Genomic DNA, 21,353 nt, shown 5'->3' with positions numbered 1-21,353 from the left:
TATAATGGTGATAAGATCCCTTTTATAGAACAACGGGGAATATATTTCTATTTATTACACTAATTTATAGACTTCTCCTTAATACCAGAAACTCAATTGAGTGCTTCATCAGGATTGGCAGTTTACTGATACTTACAGTTTGGTTATAGTACTGTTCAAGATAATTGCTGGCTCTTGAAGGATAGTCCAAAAAAGTAACTGGAAAGTATTTTTTCCTGATCTGAAATGTGTTTTAATTTCATGTGTTTTTCCTTTACTAGCAAGGAAGTTAAGAATTTACTGCCATTAGGAAGCATTGTGTTTCTTTTGAAAATAGTCTTCTGTTTGCATTTGCTTTTTTTCTTTCTGCTTCCCTTGCCCATGATGACCAAAATTCAGACTATGATTAAGGAAATAGAACTAATCAAAACGATTTAATAACGTGCAGTGAAATATCAATTACACTTTTTTTCAGCTTGGGTGCATCCTTTAGTGCAACTGTGAGAATGGAGATAATTTTCTATTTATTTTAAATGTTGTTATAATTATCATCCCAAATCTGGATGCTTTTGTACCCATATTAAAATGATTTGCTCTCAGGCTGTCTTCTTTCATCCCTATACTTGTGAGAGAAATTCTGCATCAAGCTTTTCAGGTGGCATAAAGAAGCTTTGCCTATATTGAAGTTAAAAGTGTATTATATGAGCTGAGAATGGAGGAAAAAGATTTTACCCCTCAGAGCTGGGATGATGAAAGCGTCCCATGGGATGTAACTTAGTCTTTCACAGTTTATTGGTCATCTGACTTGTACTTCCAGTGTCACTTGTTATTGTTACATTTCATCTCCCAGCTCCTTCAGTCTGCCTCGCAGGTCTTGCTGAGGCACAGCTTCTTCCAGAAAACCACCAACCAACTATCCTCTGGGGAACAGGCTCCATGTTAGGGCATTTTTCTACAGGTTTGAATGCTGAATCTGTAATAGTTTTTATGCCAGACTCCATCCTCTTTAGTCATGGCTATTCAAAACTACATTACTAACTGAACTTCCCAGCATCCCCATAACAGACACATTGCTTCTCTATTAGCTCTTTATTTACACTGGCACTGAGGCCAAGCACTGCTGCCTTATCAGCATGCCAGGGCTGCTCTTAGATTACAGAGTGAGCAATACTCCTGTAATGTTGCTTCTCAACGCAGAGAGCTCAGGAATTTTAACTCCTTTCCCTGTGCTCCATCTCTGGTTGGCTGCTCCTCTTACTGCCTGGCCAGCCCTTTTCTGGACCATTTCCTGCCAGTTTCTTTGTGTTGCACCTGCCTGCAAAAGTTTCCCTCCTACTCTCTGTTCCTTAGTCCTGCATCCTTCAGCCTGGTATTTCATTTTTTCAACCCTTTCCTTCTTGGTATGTTCAAAGACACTGTTACAGCTTTTTGAGACTTGGTGCTTTTCAAGTCTTGGGTGAGATGAGACATAAACCTGGAGAATTGTAGGTTTTATACTAGGGATATATTTAAACCATTATTCATTTGGGGGCAACTTCCACTCTTTACAATGCTTTTAACTCTTTTTTTGTAAATCCTTTAGTGTAGTCCTTTATGATAGTCTGCTGGCTAATCCTGCAAAAGGAAGACTTTTCTCTCTCTCTGAACGAGGAGGCCAAATGAAGGCAATTTCTTTTACACTAAAACATGCCAAACTATTTTGGTTTATGTTAATTTTATGAAATGCATGTGAAAACTATGAAAAGTGCTGCACGAGCTCATAAGGCTCTGTTTTGTAGAGGAGAGTTCAAAGGAGTATTGCTAGTATAAACAGCTTTCCAAATCTCTCTTTGTAGTACTTCACTGAATTTGTATCTGGAATAAGGTGTGGCCATTTCTTGGCAGAATGATTCTTCTAGATTTTTCTTTTGATGTGTTTTCAGGAATATGCTTTTATTGATTAAAACTGAAATCACTAGTCAGAGGAGCTGGTCATCTGTCTTGTCACATATAATTTTTGTTATTCCAACTTTTGTAGTCCTTGCTCACTTTGTAAACTTTAACTGCTTCTCCAGTAAAAGGGTGACTTGGATGATCAAAGCAGCAGAAAGAGCCTCCCCAGCTTCATTCCATGTTCCTCTCTCCAGCCTTCCTTACTATCCAGGTCAACAGCATAACCAAGAAACTCCTTTTGGAATAGGTTAACTTGAATCCCCAAATCACACAGTTCCTCTAATATAAGTATCATAAATATATTAGGGAAGATGTTCTGGTAACCAAGTCTATTAGGAGTCATCTTCATTGCATCTCAAATGAAGAAGGGTGACTTCTCAGTTGAGGGCAGCATACCTTGTTTAAGGTCCTATTTTTAAAGATGGCATAAATGACTGCTAAGGAAAGTAGCTGGCAACAAAAAAATAAAATATTTCCCCATCTTGGGAGATGAAGGTAAGAAAGTGGGCTGTTTCAGTTCTGATATATACCTTTAGCACTTGTGATTTGGAAGATTTGTGTATTTTGGTGCATCAGAAATTGAAACTAATCATGAGAACCAAAGCTTGAAATGCTGTCTCTTAGTGGAAGACTTAGGTTTTTATCAGTGATTACTATTTTAAGGAATGGTTTCAGAAAGCAAAACCTCAGGTTAAAAAAAAGCTTTTTTACTTTTTTACATACTCTCCAAGCAGCTAAATCTGTTCAACAAGCATGCTGTTTTGCAAGAATTATTTTCTTTCCACAGAATGTTAGAAGCACTGTGGGAGGTGCAATCTATGGAATATAATAGATGTGGATGGTCTTCTGAGACTATTTTTTGTTGTTATGTTTTAAGATAAAGGCAATCGAGTATTTATAGGAAAAATAAACACATATGTCTTTTGCAGCGTGTTGTAGCTAAAAATTAAATATTTTTCTACACCAATTTTGGCATATTTCCTGGAATCACTGAGCTTTCAGTAATATTTTTAGTTAATATTCTGCAGCCTGCTGTTGTATTCATGGCAACTGACATAAGCTTAGAGAGTTTGTCTTTAGTTAACCTTAGAGGGGAATTCCAGGCTTCCTCTGTAGTCAGCAAAGTTGTTGGGAAGGATCTGCTTCAAACCACAGTGGAGAGGATGCAGGCAGGGTACCCCTCTAAATTGTGCCTGTTCCAACATCGTTCCATTGGTGATGCTGAACATCCTGCAAAACAAGGCCTTTTAAAGTGAGCTTAGCCTTTATTGACCTCTGACTTGTAGTTTCTTTCAGGATTGATGCTTTTTCTACTTTGGCTAATATCTTGATGGACCTTGTTGTAAATGTCTAGATCCCACTGCTTCTCATGATGCTTGGAAGCTGAGGGCACTGACTGGGACATTTCCTTTTATACCTGAAGAACACAAATCTCTTTGTCTAAAAGGATTGAAAAAAACAGTAGGAGACCTGATGAGAGTGAACATCCTGCATCACTTTTTCTCTTTTGAGACTTAATTGCATTAGGATTGGGCAGGAAAGACACTAATTCTGATTCTTTGCTTTATTACATAATTGTCACACTGATGGCACCTTCACAGGGGGCACTATCTTTGTCTTTCTTGTCAGCTGGTAACAAGTAAGGAAGTCAAATGTAAGTGGCCTGTGGCTTTAGGACTGCCTAACAGACAGTAGCAAGCCATTCAGTTTCATTGGTGATTTTATAGTTACTTGTTTAGAATAAATTAATTGGTATGGCTGGCTATTTTTCCTGTAGTAATTATGCTACAAAAATGAGTATTCTCTATGTCAGCAGTTAGTGGTGCTGACTCTATTGTTAGCAATATTTATGCCAGGAAATAAATGCTTGTCTTTATTTGTCAGGAAACACTGACATTTAAATGCCATGAAAGATGCCATGTATTGATTTCTATGGATTTGAGTCTCTGCGACTACTTCAGTGTTTATTTTCTCCCCACGAATGAATGAGGTGAAGCCGAAGTTGATAATTTGTTGTGTGAAAATTCGTGAAAATGTGTACCCTATCAAACAGAGCCTGATTTCAGATGTACACTTAATTAATAGAGGAAGGAAATTTCTTCTGTTAGAAAAATCTGGAGGCTTCCCCTCGTGGTAACATGAGCTCTGAAAATAAAGAAGCGGGATGCTGATCAGAGGTAGGAAGTATAATCAGCCTGAATCACTGTGCAGACCTGGAAGGATTGATTGGCAGCCGGTATCTGCAAAATAAACCGCAGGGTTCAGTTTGCAAACACTATTGTGAACCAAACCCTGCGGGGTTCGGTTTGCAAACACTGTTGCAAAGCAGACCCTGCAGGGTTTGCCAAGCTCCGGTTGCTATTATTGCTCCTAGTAAGGCTTATTACCCTGTCACAGAAGATGTTAAGAAAATCCATCTCCCCACTTTAAACATGATAAGCCTTTGTCACCTACAATGCAATTAATGTTAAAAATAGAAGAGGACCGATGATAAGATTGTGACTCGCAGGCAGTGAGCCATTGTCCAAGTACCGGAGACTTATCTGGAGGGCCGGTCAGGCTACACGGTTTGCTGTCAGTTTGCTGATTGCCATTTCTCTCCGAGTTTGATGAAATATTCATGTCTTTGCTCTGCTCTCTGCAAGCACTATTGATTTCTTGTGTAAACGTGGCTATATTTAGTCTAGACAAATGGAATGTGGATTGCTGCTGAATAAATGGGATGAAAGGCTGGAGGGGGGGGGGTTGCCTGTGCGTTTCTTTTGGTCTACAGCAATTATTTATAATCAGGAGTAGTTTTTGTAAGCTAAAGGTGATTTTTTATAATTTAGCGATTAGTCTCGGAACAAAAGTAAGCGCTTGAATACAATAATTCTGTTGGGATCGTGGGTTAAGAAGGAGAACTATGCTCTGAGATTTAAAATCATGGTTACAGTTAAGAAAACAAAAACACAACACGAAAACAAAACAAAAACCAAACAAAAAAACGCAAACAAAAAGCCCAGGAATTGTGTGTTTCCAGAACTTTAAGAGGAAAAGAATATTATCAGTAGAAGAGCTTTGGTGCTGCTTCTCTACTTTTTCTGAAAAGTTGGTTTTTTTTGGTTTTTGTTGTTTGTTTTTTTTTTTAACATTCATTAGAATTCCATGCACTCCATTTGCTGCAGTTTCAGCTTTTGCTGCTTCAATTTTACTGCTTCTGCTTGTTAGAATATTTTTGGTTCATTTTGGTTTTCTCCTTGCAAACAAATACAGCTGTAGCAGAGGAAAGGGATAAAATAGGCTTAAAATTTTCCCTAGTAATTTCTGACAGCATGTTTGTTTTCAGTTTAATAATCTTATTTTTCTGTGAGGATACTGGAGCAATAAGCAGTGGGTGTGTTTGTGTTCCAGTGTCCTCTTGTGGATGGAATCAGAACTGCTAAGCTCTAGCAGAAACCCTCAGCTGCTATTTATTTTCCTCTTGTAGAAAGACTACCTGCTAGTTTTTTTCTCTTTTGAAGTTACACTCTGTCTCTTCACTTAATGTGCAAATCTGAGTTTTAGTGAAAACCATCAAATCTCTCTCTTTTGCTGCTTTGCTGCTTTTTAATCCCTTTGATTTAAATGAGATGGAAAAGCACGGGATTCTTCTTTAAATATTTTAATGCTTGATTAACAGTATATAACATTGCTGCAATGAATTGGAATAGATGAAGATGTTTTCATTTTCTTACAAGCCATACCTAAGGTATTATGTCTTATCCACTCCAAACACAGTGGTCACTTTAAAAAAAACTGTATTAAAACTTCTCGGTTTATGTGTCAAATTCTTTTTCTGTAGGTTTGTGTACATGATTCCTTTCTTCTATAGTTTTATAGGTCTTATTTGTATATGCTTGTCAGGTGTATTTAAATGAAGTAGCTATGTAGCATCAGGTGTAAAACCATCCTCAGGAGATTTACATGGTAGCTTTGGTAAATCTCTTGCAATGCCCTGAGAACTGGAAGGGCTTCATCTTACACTGAAGAAACACCCTGAGTGTTTATTGTTAAGAATTAATAGTGCCTAGGAGATAGTTACTAAGTATTGCTCTGTTAGGCTGTGACAATGTTTTTAAGCTGTGTTGCTTGTTAGTACACTTAAGAAAAATATTAATCTGGGAGTATTTTTGCAGAGAAAAGAGAAAGTGATAAAACAATTAGTAAAATCTCCAGTTGCTAGTAGGAATGTCACAGGTTTGCATACAGCACTAACGTTTAGTTAGATCTATACATTGCAGCAGACTATAAGTGAAATCGGCCTCTTCCCCAATAGGAATGATCTCTATTCTCCTTCTCCAGTTATGTTTAATATCTGTACATTTTGTCATTTTCCTCCCACAGTGGATGTAAAGTCAGAGGTTCCCGTGGGATTAGAGCCAATCTCACCATTAGACTTGCGAACTGATCTCAGGATGATGGTTCCCATGGTGGACCCAATTATGCGTGAAAAGCAGCTACAGCAGGAACTACTTCTGATCCAGCAGCAGCAGCAAATTCAGAAACAACTGCTGATCGCAGAGTTTCAGAAGCAGCATGAAAACCTGACCCGCCAGCATCAGGCCCAGCTGCAGGAGCACATAAAGGTAGCAACATTTTTCATTTATCCCTCACTTTATCTGCAACCTGAATATGCTCGGGCAGACATGAAAAGGGAGCATGCCTGAAAGATTTGCTGTGACTGAAATATGGCATTTGAGTGCTTATTCCTCTGTATTTGGATGATGAAAGCCTTTTTGAGCAAAAATGCTAGTACCTACCAGCAAGTTGTTCATAGCAGACCAAGGCAGTACTATAAGAATGATCAAGCTCATGAAACCACCACATCCACAGAAAATCAAACTAACTAATTTTACAAAGCTGTATTTCCAGACAGACTTCGATATGTCTGTCTTTTCTATATGTGCAGTTTTGAGTATATTAAAAGACTGCTTCTTTAGGCTGCTGTTTTGAGTTAGTGCCCACAAATCAAATTGATATGCAAGTGCATAATATTTGCATTTGTAAAATGAAGGCAGGCCCTGAAAGTGTTGTGTTTTCACTCTTCTCTGAGCTGCCTCATCTAATATTAAAAGAAGATTATTTATGGGATTGGGCACAGTATGATAGAACTGCTATAATGGATTTTGACCAGGAGTTTATGATCTTGCCTTTTTTTTCGTTCTGATGAAACTTCTTATGAAACTTCTGATCTACTTACCATGAGGCTACTGTGCTAAGCCTTCTGCTCGATGGAGCTGACGAATGCATCAGAGCACAGCAGCCAGAGTTGGGTGATGCACTGGCAGGGAACCTTCTGCAGTTTCCAAGAGTTTTTGCCAAAAGAGAAAGAAGTGAAACCAGAGCAGCAGGCTGCTACCTAACATTTAGAGTTAATTTTAGTGACAGCCAGTAATGCAATATCCTGCTTAAAAGACTGGGGAAAGTCGATTAAGAGATGAAAAGAAGTTTAAGCACAAAAGCAAACACCGATACTCAGTTATTCAAGTGGATTGTTTTAGCCAGGACTGACCTAGAAAACAGTGCAAACTGCACTTTCTCATGTCTTTTTGTTCTGTGCAAGTTACAACAGGAACTCCTAGCCATTAAACAACAGCAAGAACTCCTTGAAAAAGAGCAGAAACTGGAGCAGCAGAGACAAGAGCAGGAACTGGAGAGGCATCGCAGGGAACAGCAACTTCCTCCCCTCCGAGGCAAAGAAAGAGGCCGAGAAAGTAAGAGCCAATGTACCATGAATCCTAATAAGAAATTAGTCTTTTCCCTTTGCCTTCTCCCAGCTGGAGTGAACAATGAACAGGAACCTGAAGCCTGTTACTCTGTGAAATACGCAACTAGAGAAGTCCAAGCTGTGCTTGCAGAAAGGCAGGGACACCTGTTGCACCCCCAGAAACATATTGCTGGTTTGTATGCAAACCTGGAGCACTGTAGAAAACACATTTTGACAGACCTCTGTATATGGCTCTCAAGAATCCAGCTTTTTTTAATAAAAAGGAGTGCAGTTGAAAGCTTCACTCAAGAACTTCTTTCTGAAGAGCTTATTTCCCGCTATAGAAAGCACTGTGAAACAGCAAAAAAATCAAATTACTTGCTGGTTAACTAACCTGAGCATTTTTCAAGACTGAAAATATAACAAAATATTTAAGAATGTAATTTGCTGAGAATAGTTGTTTTGTTTTGTTGTTTTTTTTTTTACAAACTACGTGTTTGTTCTTGGTGCCACTTCATGAGGCCCAACCACGGGTTATTACTAGCTCATATAGAGCTCTAAGGCAAATGACAGATAATAAGGATATGGTTGGAATTTGGTGCTCACTAGGGGGAGACAGATACAAATAATTCTCCTTGGTGAGGTCAATTGAAAAATTAGGTTGAAGTACTTTGAGAAGGTATTCAAAATGAAGCTGCCACGAGCAGATCTTGTTACTTGCCCTGCTAAGTGACCACAAGAATTATATGACAAAGATGGAATCAGAAAAGAGCTGTACACTATGCTCCTGCTTTTTTTCCTTGAGTTCAGTTCAACAGTTGTGCATGTACCATATTGTAGGCTTTAGAAATTAAGTTGTCCGTGGTGTTTCTAGTACTTTGGTGAACGATATATCCCTGAAAACATCACCAGCTTATTGGCCCTGCAATGGAAAAGGGGCAGAAACTGCAGGAGAAAAGGTTTCTGTAAGTGGTATGAAAAATCAGCCTCCATATAAGCAGTTGGGCTTCATTAGGAAGAGCAGCAATTTGAACTGGATGGTTCATTCTCTGTTTGGATTGCTGGGTTGCTGTGTAGCAACCTGTGACCCCCTGGATTCAGTCCCAAGCGTTGCTGCTTCTCAGTGAGTAGAGGAGGGAAGGAAGGAGCAGGGAGGGGAGTTAGAGTCTGAATCTGAGGGGCAGCAGGGGTACTTTATGGGAAGTGGGTCACAGGATATGCTCACCAGCTAGCTGTGTTATGTCAGGGCTGGGTTACCAAATACTTAGGGTATCAGTGTGCCTTAGTGCTGTTGCTTTTAAAGAAATGCTTTTCCCTTCCTTTTTCCCTAAACAGTAATAATCACTCTTTATGGAAAACCGAAAAAAGATTTTCATGTTTCTTTTTTTTTAATGAAGAATATTATGGATGTGAATAAAGAAGCATATCCCATGCTGCAAGTAGGAATTGGCAATTTAAGCTGACACTGACATGCCCTATATCTTGTACTATATTAAGCTAGCCACCAATAGAGGTCAAAATGCACTGTGTCTTCCTGGCATTTTGGTCTTTCTGTTGGTTTTGTGCCATAAGAGTAGAGTTACCAACTGAGGCTCACGTGTCAGACTGTGGTCTGTCTTGCAGACATCACAGGTACAGCCTCTTAAGTGAATTGAGTAAAAAAAAGACTCAACTCCTGGCTCTTTCTGATCCGTTCTGCTCATAACCAACAGTGTTCAGAGGGCAGGTTTGCAGTGCTATTACTATTGCTTTATTAAAGAAAAAAGAAACATTCTTTACTGCAAACTCACCATGACCTTTTGTCACTGTCTTTCTAGTTCTATCCTTGGTTTTGTATTTGGGAATTATTAGGAAATAATTTAAATTCTTTAGATACATCTGGCCCTGGATAAATGGCATCATCCACTGTTGAAATATTCCTTATGACTTCACTGGATTTCTGGGCTATTGCCAACTTCAGATTTCTTCAGGCAAACATTTAATCCAAAGTTATCTCATTTTGACCAGTTTCCACCATTATTTTTATAGTTTGCGACACTTCCAGCAGCAAGACATGAGCTCTTTTTCATGGTTTGTTTTTTGTTGTCTTAAAAAATGTAATTTTGGTTCAAGTAAAGACGTTTCTTTCTGTGTGTCTTAGGGGCAGTGGCCAGTACGGAAGTGAAACAGAAACTTCAAGAGTTCTTGTTGAGTAAATCAGCAACAAAAGACTCTCCAGCAAATGGGAAGAATCATTCCATGAGTCGCCACCCCAAGCTCTGGTACACGTATGTTCACTATTGAGCCTTTCCCTTGCCTCATTGGAATCTCTGTTAAAACTTGCCAGAGTGCTTCTGTCTTTCTGCAGAGGAAGACTGAAATTGAACCAAGAAGTTAGCAGAAAGCTAGAAGTCTAATATTTCTGGTTGAACTCAAGAGTACTTGGTGTTTGGTGATGAGAGCTAGACAGAAAAAGTTGCTGTTAGAAATGTGTATAAACTTTTTATTTCAGTTTTTTCCTCTCTTGATGCTATCATAAATTTTGCAACTATACCTGTCACTTTTCCAAGTCTCTTCAATTTTTGCAGTTAGAACTACCTTGTGTTTGAATTACTTGGATTTTAGTCAATCACAAAACTTGTTTCTTCTTGAGGAGATGCTGCTTTCCAACAAAGTTTCTTGAATGGTGTAACTCACAAAGTGTTTTCGAAGAATAATGGTCACTTAGCTTTTCTTTCTCTGGTGGATTTTAGTATCTAAAGCTGCATGTGGATGTAAGGCTTTGATAAGAATCTACTTGGACTGTTGAAACAAGTGATTTTGTTGAGTCCTGTAATGGGCCTATTAGTATTTTAAGAGTTTACAGTTTTTACACTGTGAGCCCCCCCTTTTTTTTTTGGTACTAAGTAATTCCTTTTAAATTTCCATATTACAACAGACACGTAAACCAATCCAACAAAATTAACTCTGGCTGCATCTCTGAAGGACTTCAATGCCCAAATCCACATTCAGTAGGAGAACTAGAAATGCACATGGTACACTACATTTCCACCCACTATGCGCTCTTTTTGAAAAGAATTACTGAAGCCCTGCCTTTGGAGCTTCCATTCTGAGCTAATCAAGCTCATTTGTGGTAACATGATTTAATACACTGTTGCATGGTTTCTGGTGGAGGTACTAGATTTATGATGTTTCCCCAGGTAACATGCAAAATTCCCAGACTAATAATCCAAGTTTAGTTCTGAGTCTTTGGGTGAGTGAGAGCAAGGAACTTCTGCAGGGGATGACTTCAGCTACACTGTGGAAAGCAGTACTTTCTCTCATGGTAGTGCCCTTCTTTACAGGGACGTATGGTTGATTATCCACACTACACTGGAAAGATAGGAAGACACCCTCTTAAAGGCCAAGCAAAATCATGTTTAGATAAACACAAAGTTTGAAAGTTTGCCACCTTTCCTTTCTACCCCCTCTAAATAGAAAAATCAAACCAAACAAAATGAAACCCTGTTTCTGGGCCAAATGATGCAATTTCTTTGCAATGTACAGTTTCCATGTTCAGGAAGATCTGCCCTCACTATTTCTTTCATCCAGGGGTTGTCAGAAAGCACTCTTCAGCCTGGAGCTTTTCTGCTGACATGAGTGCTATGTGCTGCAGAGTGGTGTGCTCACAAAACTTACCAGCTGAACTTAAATGCAACATTTTATCTACCTTGTCCTCTGTTTGCTTTTTTATTATTATTTTTTGCAACAGATAATAATAAATCAGTGTTTCTGGGTAGTTCTATACAAGCTCTCCTGTCCTGACCCATGCCCCCCCACGTTTTGATAGAAGAGTCTGGCTCAAAGTACTCCTATTTGTAATAAACAAGAATTCAATGGCTTTTGCTGCGCTTCAGCTGGTTCATATTAAAATGCAACAATCTAAAATGGTCAATTCCCCAAACTGGTGACAGATCCTGTCTGTAGGTCAACATGACTCTTATCCTATGTGACTTTTATAACGAGTGCAAAAAGCACGTTTTGGGGAATCCCGAGGAGTTCCATAACTTACTATAGAAGTGAAATTGGTTACATGAGCCTGTGGTTTGTGCACGCTTAAAGGAACAAGAACATAAACACAGCTGAGACATGTGTACGACATGTGTAGATGGTTACTGCTGGTCACCTCAGTGACTGCTGATGTGTGACCTCTCTGTGTCTGCTGCAGGGCTGCCCACCATACCTCACTGGATCAAAGCTCTCCACCCCTGAGCGGGGCCTCGCCACCATACAAATACGCTTTACCAGGAGCACAGGATGCCAAGGATGATTTTCCACTTCGTAAAACGGGTGAGTTAACATAGTTTACTCGAGCCCCTAACCCAGCAATTCTCCCACCCTTTCTTTTAACCAGGCTGTTCATCAGCATCATCTCCAAAACCTGCTCAGGATGATACTATGGGTAAGTTCAAGGAACCTAACTGCATCTTTACGAGGTCAGATTGACCACATGGTGTCAAGAGTCCATGTTTCCCAATGCTAACAGCCAGTGCAAGCTTCAGTCCTTATAACTTCAATTTCTAAACAGACCATCCTTTCAGGGACCTCTTATGGCATTATTTTCTTTGTCTCAATATTACCACTGGGTTTATTAACTCTGTTTCTTTTGCATGATAGATACAGCACCTGTCTTCAGACAGTATGCTGCCTTTAGACAATGTTTTCAGAACATCTTGAGGGAAATTCATGGAAAGGGGAGGAATTAGATAAAAATATTTTGTGTCATTGGTTGTCAAAGTTCATATGCATACGTGCATACAGATGTGTGTTCTTTTTACACACAGGAATGTGTAATATTCTACACAAAAATGTTGCTTGGAGCATTTCAGAATGTTTCAGACGATTTAGCAACTAAACCTTTTGTCTTGAGAGCAGGTGAACTGTAGGCTTGACTTTTTCTGCACCATAAAGAAAGTTAGGAAAATGGTGGTGGGTTCCATGTGGCTGTTGCCTCAGGTCCTTGGTGCAATGACCAGTATCCAGGAATGCAGAGAGAGACACTAGGAGAAGGGGGGGGAAAAAAGAAAAGAAAACATTGGATCGCTTATTGCTTGAGTCTGCTGTTGAGTGATATAGTTACATTCAGAGAGAAAAGTCTGACCCCCTACTGTGCTAACAGCCTTTGAATGTGATTTAGCCACTGGGATATTGAAAACTAACTGCAAAACTGGTAGTGACTTGAAAAGAACTGGCATTTGGAACCAGCATACATTCAGAAAGAAAATCCAGTCTGTATCTAATACTTTGAGGCAGATTGTCTAAACTGATATTATATCCCCAAATATTTTCAAAGGAATGAAAGCATGAAAAGCAAAATGCTAATTTATTCTAGCTGAATTACTCTTTGTGCAATATGGTGGCAATATAACAAGATTCTCTAAAATCTTGTTCAGGCTTTTCAGTCACAATAAGCCCTTATGTGGTTCTAAGCTTAATACCACTGTACAACATACATTTTCTGTGCCAACAGAATATACATTTTCATTTTTGAAACAAAAGGATACAGTACATCTTCTAAATGCTGTGAATTCATCTACATGATTCGAATAGGAAGTTTTAATATTTCTTCCATGTTTATATATCTTAAATGTTATGATTGATATTTATGATGTGTCAGACTGTTGATCTGTAAAACAAAACATTTTCAAACAGTGTAACAGTAAAGTTCTCGTGCAGCTGCTAATACTTTTATATCTCTGTGGGGGTTTCAAAATATTCCTTAATTCAATTCCCATTGTCTGCATAAGAGGACTATAATATAATTAAATCCAGATGTTTTCTATATGTTATTCCAAATATTTGGGCATGCAATGCATCAGTTCCAAAATTGAACAAAGGACATGATGACTCTCTGAAAAGGTATCTACAGAATAAATAGACAAATACTAATATATAATCATTAGCATAGCTGTTTTATGACATTTACATTGTGATTCTGAAAAGCAAATATAAATGAAGTGTTCAGCATGTTGTATGCTAGGAAGTGTATTTGATAGTGCTCCACATCCGTGAATGTAGCAACTGTTAAATACTGTGTTTACACGTCCACTCTCAGTCTACCAGAGCTGTTTATTTCCAGCCTTCAGCAACATCCCCACAAAGGTTCCAATGATTGTTCATCAGGTTGAGAGTAAAAGCAACAGGAACCAGATCGACACAAGTCAAGTGACCCTAAACTGATCTGGGTGGTTATAGGACCATCCTCCAGGCAGAGGGGACATTCTGGAGCCTGTGTCATCCTCATGGGACCTTACTAGACAAAGATGTCCCACGAACACTCATGTATATGGACAGGCTACAAGTCTGCAGAAATCTGACCTTTGCCATGAGGGGTGAACCTCTTTTCCTTCCCTTTAGGCTATGAATGCTTATTGCCACTGGCTCCTGGTAAACCCTCTGTGGTTCTGAAACCTGCATGAAGTCAGCAATTCATATGAAAGCAAACCTCACATTCCTTTCAGCCATAAGAAAGGAATACCTGTTGAGGGTTTTAATCACAGCTTTGTTTTGCTTCTCCCTTTTGTTTTCTGTATTCATGAAATAAAAACAGTGGCATCTTTCTCTTCTCTGATCTTAATATAATGTGCTTGGAATATAATTCTGACTTGAATCTGTTACTCTGAGATCAGATTTAATGGGCAGCAAAGCTGAATGATTCTCTCCTGACATCCTAATGTGTTTTTCAGTGCTAAGGGGACACCAAGTGTCACACAGGCATTGTAAATCATGAGTCTTGCTTGCTCGGTTTCTCGTTCAGTAATCTGTTTAATCTTGGCTTAATCTTGGCAGAAGCAGCATCCTTATTAATCTTTTTTAAATTCAGAGAGACTGTGGAAAAGAGGAGAGAATTCTGTGCAATTGTTATTTGCTAGCATCTAGAATGATGGAATATGTAGATAACAAGGGAATCACTTGGCTCTCTTGCTGCTTGTATGTTTACAGTGAGGTACCAGAGTAACATCCTAGTGCAACCACGCTGTCACCTGTGTCACACTGAGTCACCTGTGGCTACTCAGTAACTCTCTTATCCATGTGGATTATTCTTTTCCATACAGGATACAGCAGAACTTGTCAGCAGTAGTCTTCACAGAGCTTAGCTCTGTGCATGGAGGATTGGGACTGTCCTAGGGGCTAGAGGCCAGGATGTGCAGCTCTTTGCACAGCTGCATTCAGATGCTCTGTGTTGACAGACTTTCAAAGGAGCAGAGCAAAGGGAGCTGTTGCTTCACTGGACAGATAAATATACCATAAGGAGAAGCTGCACATCTGTAGCTGAGAGCAGAATTTAGCCTAAATAGCATACGATCAAATTTTAAAATGCCCACAACTTTCACCATGGATACCAGTCATAACGTGTGCTTTCTGCAAAGCACCCAAAAGCCCAAGCAGTGCATGGCTCATTAACTTTCAATGAGACTAATGCCTCCAAATTACCCAGAGAGTTTTGAAAATTCCTCCCATTACTGAACACTTTTGAAATTCATACTGACTGTTGTAAGAGCTCTGATGGGAGCTGTACAGTTTTGAAAGCCTGATCATTTAATATGAGGAAGTTTTGATTGCGCATTTCCATAATTCTGCATCTATCTATCTGGAAAAATACTATCTACTTGACAGGGTTGCTGTGAAACTTATAATGTAGCAAATGTATTAAGCCACACGGGTTTGATAGGTTAGAAGTTCTTTTCAAAGAAAATTCTTTGTTGTTTTTGGTTTTGTTTTTGTTGTGTTTTTTTTACCTTGTCAGAATAAATGCAGAGATTTTGGCAAATGGCCATAGCATTTGCATTTTCCTCAATCTGTAACATTTCATTTTCCTTGCTCAAGTGTTGATGCAAACCAGCAAAATCCAGTAAATTCCTATAAAGGTTAGCTCGCTAACCAAAGCTGTCTGCCTTTTTAAAATGTTGCTGTAGATGGAATTTCTCCATTTTGCCTCATGTTTTGGCTTTTGTTGGAAGAAATTCCTGGGGACATCAGCATATCAAGTCTAAAATGTTTTTTCTTTCCTGAGTTTAACACTGACTTTGGCAGAATGGGAATGTCAATCAGTATATCTATTTATTTTGGTCTTATGCCAGTTGAATCTTTCCCTGCTGATAGAGTTGTAAGCTTACAGCTTGCATGTAGTTTGCAGATCTGAAGATCATTCACAATAGTACTATTTGAGAAGATGTTTGTAGACTGCTTTCCAAAAGCTGGAATCTTGCTCAGTGGAAATATAGCATGTTTTTTTTAAAATAACAAATAGTACAAGGTTCTACTTGAAGAAGGGAAATTATGTAATTTCATACAGGAAAAAAAAAAAAAAAAAAAAAAAGAGGAGATGAAGGATTATTTAATATTGTGATGAAAGAGAGGGAGAAGGCTGTGCTGCACAGTCCTGAAGATCACTTTGTAAAAAACATATAAAGTTAACCTGATTAGGCAGTAGAATAACAGCATGGCTCTTGTGTAATGGGAGTTAAAGAATCCTGAATTAGAACTCAGCAGATGTATTTTATTTTTTTTTAAGAAATTAATTAGAATATTTCCTTACCATTATTCTTTCTGCGCTTAGTGACTCAGTAATTTGCTGGAGCAGTTAAAACCAAGAAGAAAATATTTCATGTGTGAAAGTTTTTCTCCCCTTCCTTTTTGTGCCACCAAGTTACATTTCGGTTTGCATTTTCTAGGAAAACATTCTCCTGTGAAGTAACAGTATATGAAAAAAATCGATTTCTTTTGGTCTTCAGTAAAAAAAGGGGCTTAGAGGATCACAAACCCTCAATTACCATGTCTGCCAAAATGAAGAAATCAACCTCAGTAGGGAGAAGCATTTTTTTTCTCTGAGTTTATGAGGAAACACAATAAATGGGAGAGGCACTCTCTTTATTGAAGCAGGAAAACAAGACCAGCATGATATTATTCTTTGCATTTTAGCCCATTTTTCAGGGACGCTACGTATTCCTGCCTCCCAGGGTCCTTGTTTTCCTGAGTTAATGAACAAGACTCTGTGATGTGCCCAAAGGTAATTACCAGTGCTTATCTCAGAGCAAGAAGGGAAAAAAACACCCATATTTATCCTGATTCCCAGCCCTTCTTTTTATCCTGATTCCCAGCCCTTCTTTTTCTTGATTCTCTTCCCGTTAATCACCAATAGGTTGAGAGGGCATGATGAGTAGTAAGAGGTTTTAGAAGGAGATTTTCACTTGTAATTGAAGAGTGAATCTGAAGCAAACTATTGTTAGCAGCTTCTTCTGGAATCATGTCATGAATGGGCCAAAACGGAGTGGGAGCCAATAGCTCTAAGGAAATGTAATACCCTCATTGCTACTGTGCTGGGCTGCAGGCATCTCAGGTCCATTCAAGTTCTGCAGCGTCCTGAGTTGCAGGTGAGAGAAGATAATGCTGTCGCTCTAATTTTAGCTTGAGTTAGAGGGGAAACCTTTTGAGATAGCTTAAAACTAAATAAAAATGAATGGTAGGTTAGGCTTAATGACACTGTCGGCAAGAAAAGAACCTGAGTAGGTGTCACAAGCTTTGGTATCATGAAAGCTGCCAAGGTCTGTGCCAGGATTCAAAGGGAGCACCATGATGGTTCACATCAAGAACACCATAGTCAGTGCCAGACTGTTGCTCTAATATATTTTACTTAACACTTACTTTTAATTGCAGGAAGGGAAGGTGTAATGTGTTGGTGATTCTTGCTCAGTTTTGAGATGAGATAGATAAAGGTTTATTAATGTATTTCTATTTTAGAAAAAATCCCACTACTTGTACATGAATCACATTTTGTATTCCCAGTAATTACTCTGTTGTGCTAGATACTGAACTGTCTTGATGGCTAGTCTAATTATGCAGTCTTGATCTAAATATTTAGTTCTCCTTTTACTGCCCAATGCACAGCCAAAATGAATTACAGAGTTCTGCTTCATGTGGTTATGTAAAGTTTTTTTTGTACAAACTGCATAGATTTTCAGAAATGTTTTATAAATCAGCAATAATAAGTAGCTTGAGTAACTTTGATGAGGTGATGAGATGCTAGACACCTTTTTGACTTATGGACCTAAAGGAAACAGCTTAAATAAGGAGCAGTCCTACAATAGAAAGAATTTTAAGAGCATACTGTCCATTGAAAATGAAGTGGGATGGTTTTAATGGGCATTTCAAAGTCTATTCCCTCTGGATAAATAAGTAACAAAATATTGCATATAAAATCTGTGACTCTTTGAAGTCAGTAGAAACTGTCCTGTTTGATTTCAGTGTCTAGGGCAGAGACAGTTGAAAACTTTTAGAAAAGTAAACAACATCTAAGAGATGGCAAAAAAGAAAGCAGCAGAGGGTGAAAAGTGGAAATCACATGGTATCAGATCATCCAAAATAGAAGACATTGGTTAGTCAAGATTGCACTTTTCCAACTCCTGCAAAACATAGTTCCACTGAAAAAGCTCTTCAAACCCACAATTCTAATTAAGGGTTTTAACTGCCAAATAACATGTTCTGGCTAAAGCCAAGTAAGTATTACAGAGCCATTCATGAGCAACGGCACAAGCTTTGTACTTTGCTTTTGATTTTCTCATGGGAAAGTAATATAAATGAGAGTGATACCTCCCTGTTGGCTTTAACTGTTAGAAATGCAAAGCATGCTGAAATTGTACATAATTCTCTTCCAAAGGAAAGGAAATAGCATTTCAATGGTTTTCCTCAGTGTCTCGTTGAGTGTGTGGTGGTGCACAATTATTCCTGTTCAATTACTCTAACAGATGGAAGGTTACATTGTATATTTAGCTAATGAAGTTGTAGGGGACTGGTATTATATCCCAGGACATAAAGAATCTATCTAAAGGTAAACTTGGTTTAATTCAGTTTAGTTATGAAGGTGCAATGTCTACATCTAATTAAGACTTTAAACAGGTGGGGGGTTTCTCCTCACTTCACTTAACATGGAGAGAGACTTTCACAAAGACAACCTTGCCTGGAGAAGTTAGACAAGTATGTTTTAGAAGTCCAAACAGCTTGTGTACCAATTTTACCTTCATTTGTCTTCAGTGAAGCTGATGTGGCTATTCTTGAGCTGAATTTGGCCCATAGTTTTTGTCCAATAGGAAAGCAAGATACACTGAGTTTTGCTTGCTTTGGTTTTCTTGGTATCCTGTACTATGTGTTTTGCCCTGGGACAGCTCTGAAAAGTACACTTCAGCAATGTTGACCTGCCCATCTCTCATCAACTGATGCTATTGATACCCCATTAAACTGGGAGAGAAGGTCATGTTGTTTCATCAGGAATTTCTGAAGGTTGATGAAATATTGGGTTATTCTTTTTGCCTGCCATCAATGAGTTATCACTGCTGGATATTTTCCTAGATAGAAATCTGTGGGATTTATTCACCATATTAACTATTTCCTTATTGTATGGGACTTGGAGAACAACATAACGTTGAAAATAATTATTCTGTAGAATGTAAATCATGTATCTGAGGGTTAAATTGTGACCTTGCAAAAGCCTCAACTTTAGGGGCTAGGGGATTACCTCTGGCACTTCTTCACTGAAGAATGTATTTTTTCTTGTGTAAAACTAGTGATTCAATGGATGTTGCAGGAAGTTTTAGCATGAAGAATGGCATTTGCTATGTTTGTAGGAAATATGGTATTGTGTTCCCATTACTTCTTCCCATCTAGACTGGTGTATGTGGTCAGAAGTGGGGGCCAGCTTAACCAGTGGAGACCTAATCAGAAGGACTGGTAGTCATGTGTGTATAAACTTGCTTACTAAAATTCAAATGAGGAATACTCTCTATTAAAATGGCTCGTTTCACCTTCTTCTTTCCCTTCTACACCTCCTGAGAACTCAGATGCAATATACCTCCCCTATGTGCTATAAAAATGCAAAAAAATATAGAATTTGAACATGAACAGGGAAAATGAGAATTATTTTAAAGACATCCTTGTTCTCCCCTGTTTATTATTGCAGAAGAATATTAGTTCACATGGAAATAGATTAAGATGGACCTGACATAACTATACTATGCTGTGATTTCAGCAGACTTGACATGTAATGAAGACTCCAGAAGCCCAGTGAAACAGTGGCCTCATTGAAACCTCCCAGTTGTTGCAAATGCAAGGAGATGCTGTTTCTGTGCTAAAGGAGTAGAACTTATTAAGAATTCTATCCAGAGACCTGTTCTTTTGCCTCACAGCTTATGTGCAGAACAGATGTCAATGGGAAACGTATCACACTCATCAGCCTTTCATGAAATATATAAAGTTCTCTAATTCTGGCTAAATGCAGGAATTTAGTAGTTCTAAGAATACTTAGCAAGAATCATTAGTTCTGGATAAGTCATTCCTACATCTAACTCAATAAATCATTCCTGGAAAGGCAACACTTGTTTGAATGGATAATAAACCAGAAATTTTATGTTTCATACAGACTGCAATGAATAACAAGGAAAAGCTAGATATTTGAAACAGCTTCAGGGAATATTTAATTTTTGAACCTTCTTTAGGAAATCAGTGAAAAATTGCTAATCTTATTAAATTGGCTTCCTTAGCCTGAAGAGAGCTGAAGGGCTGTGAGATCCCCTCTAATCTAATTAGCTTTTTTACCATGCGTTTCACTAGATCTGTTTTTTTATTTAGGGAATGGATATTTACCTTAGTCTAAATAAATAAAGCATTCTGCCTTTTACAAAAGTAAAATAAAGCAAAGGACTAAAGGGTTTCACATATGACTAGCACTCCCCTTAAAGCAACTGGTTGTACAGGAAACAGTTTCAGTATATGCTGAAAACACATTAGGTGATGCAAGCCAGAAAAACACAGTGTCTCCATCCTGTGCTGCTGTATCTGGTGCTCCCGCCTCGTTGGGACCACCCAGTGGTCAGGTCCATGTAGTTCTTGGAAGAGCTTTAGAGGGCGTGTGTAAATAGCTTTCAGTCTCATGAATCTAATTTAAAACTCTTTCATAAAAAGCATTTTTAAATTACCAGTCTTTAGAAGTCAAGTCGTTGAACCTACTGGGTTGTGTACTACATGCTGGTATCTCCCCGCCTGTCAGCCAGTGGGGAGGATGTCCCCATCATTGTGTAGTATTGTCTTGTGTCAGGATGTGGCCTTCTACAGCAAATGTCAGTCAGTCATGTATGGAAACAGTCACTGCTCATCTTGCCTGTGCCTAATAGTCAGCTCTGTGGAGGTGGCTGAAACAGTCTGTGGCTGTCTACAGGAAGCCAGAGCAGAAGTCAGAAACTCCATGCAGAGCAGAGACTGCTCCCTTGTCTGCAAGTACCACGTGCAGCAGAGGAACGGCTGTGAGACCAGGAGGTCTCTCAGAAGGGTGAACTCATTTGCAGCTCTCCACAAAGCACCTGAGGAAGCTGGAAACAGTTTTGATACCTGACCTGTGTTCTCTGCCTCTTTGCCTGGCTTTGGTTGCATTTTGTTGCTCTGGTGAGGAGGCCTGGATTATCTCCTCATTTGTCCTTTCTGAAGGTGCATAGGAGTATCTTGTGCCTTTCATTCTACCTACATACCTGAGGGGGAAACTGGGAAGTTTCTCCTTAGCCCACTACCCTCAGGTTATCTTCTTAGGAACCTTATGTATGCTTCTTTTGGCTATTTTCAGTGGTGCAGTGCTGAGGTAGGATTTCACTTTTTCCTTAATCTCCAGGTCATGGTGTTGCAAAGACAGGCAGGCTGCTTTTTTATGTATGCG

General features: G+C 38.8%; 1 protein-coding gene across 14 annotated transcripts in view; it reads left to right on the top strand.

The window, feature by feature from the left end:
- HDAC9 (histone deacetylase 9) overlaps window positions 1-21,353 on the top strand; it is a 458,285-nt gene that overhangs the window by 230,087 nt on the left and 206,845 nt on the right. For 11 of the 14 annotated variants that reach the window (XM_071735765.1, XM_071735762.1, XM_071735760.1 and 8 more), the window contains 4 exons: window positions 6,277-6,518; window positions 7,496-7,646; window positions 9,780-9,906; window positions 11,826-11,947. In XM_071735765.1, coding sequence (XP_071591866.1) covers window positions 6,277-6,518; window positions 7,496-7,646; window positions 9,780-9,906; window positions 11,826-11,947 — 642 coding nt within the window. The remainder of the gene's footprint in view (window positions 1-6,276; window positions 6,519-7,495; window positions 7,647-9,779; window positions 9,907-11,825; window positions 11,948-21,353) is intronic. The other 3 variants (XM_071735758.1, XM_071735759.1, XM_071735768.1) reach the window with 3 other exon arrangements.

Source organism: Heliangelus exortis, chromosome 2 (genome assembly GCF_036169615.1).
Source record: "Heliangelus exortis chromosome 2, bHelExo1.hap1, whole genome shotgun sequence".
Taxonomy (NCBI): domain Eukaryota; kingdom Metazoa; phylum Chordata; class Aves; order Apodiformes; family Trochilidae; genus Heliangelus; species Heliangelus exortis.
Note: the sequence above shows the minus strand (reverse complement) of the source record. Positions and strands in the feature narration are given on the sequence as shown.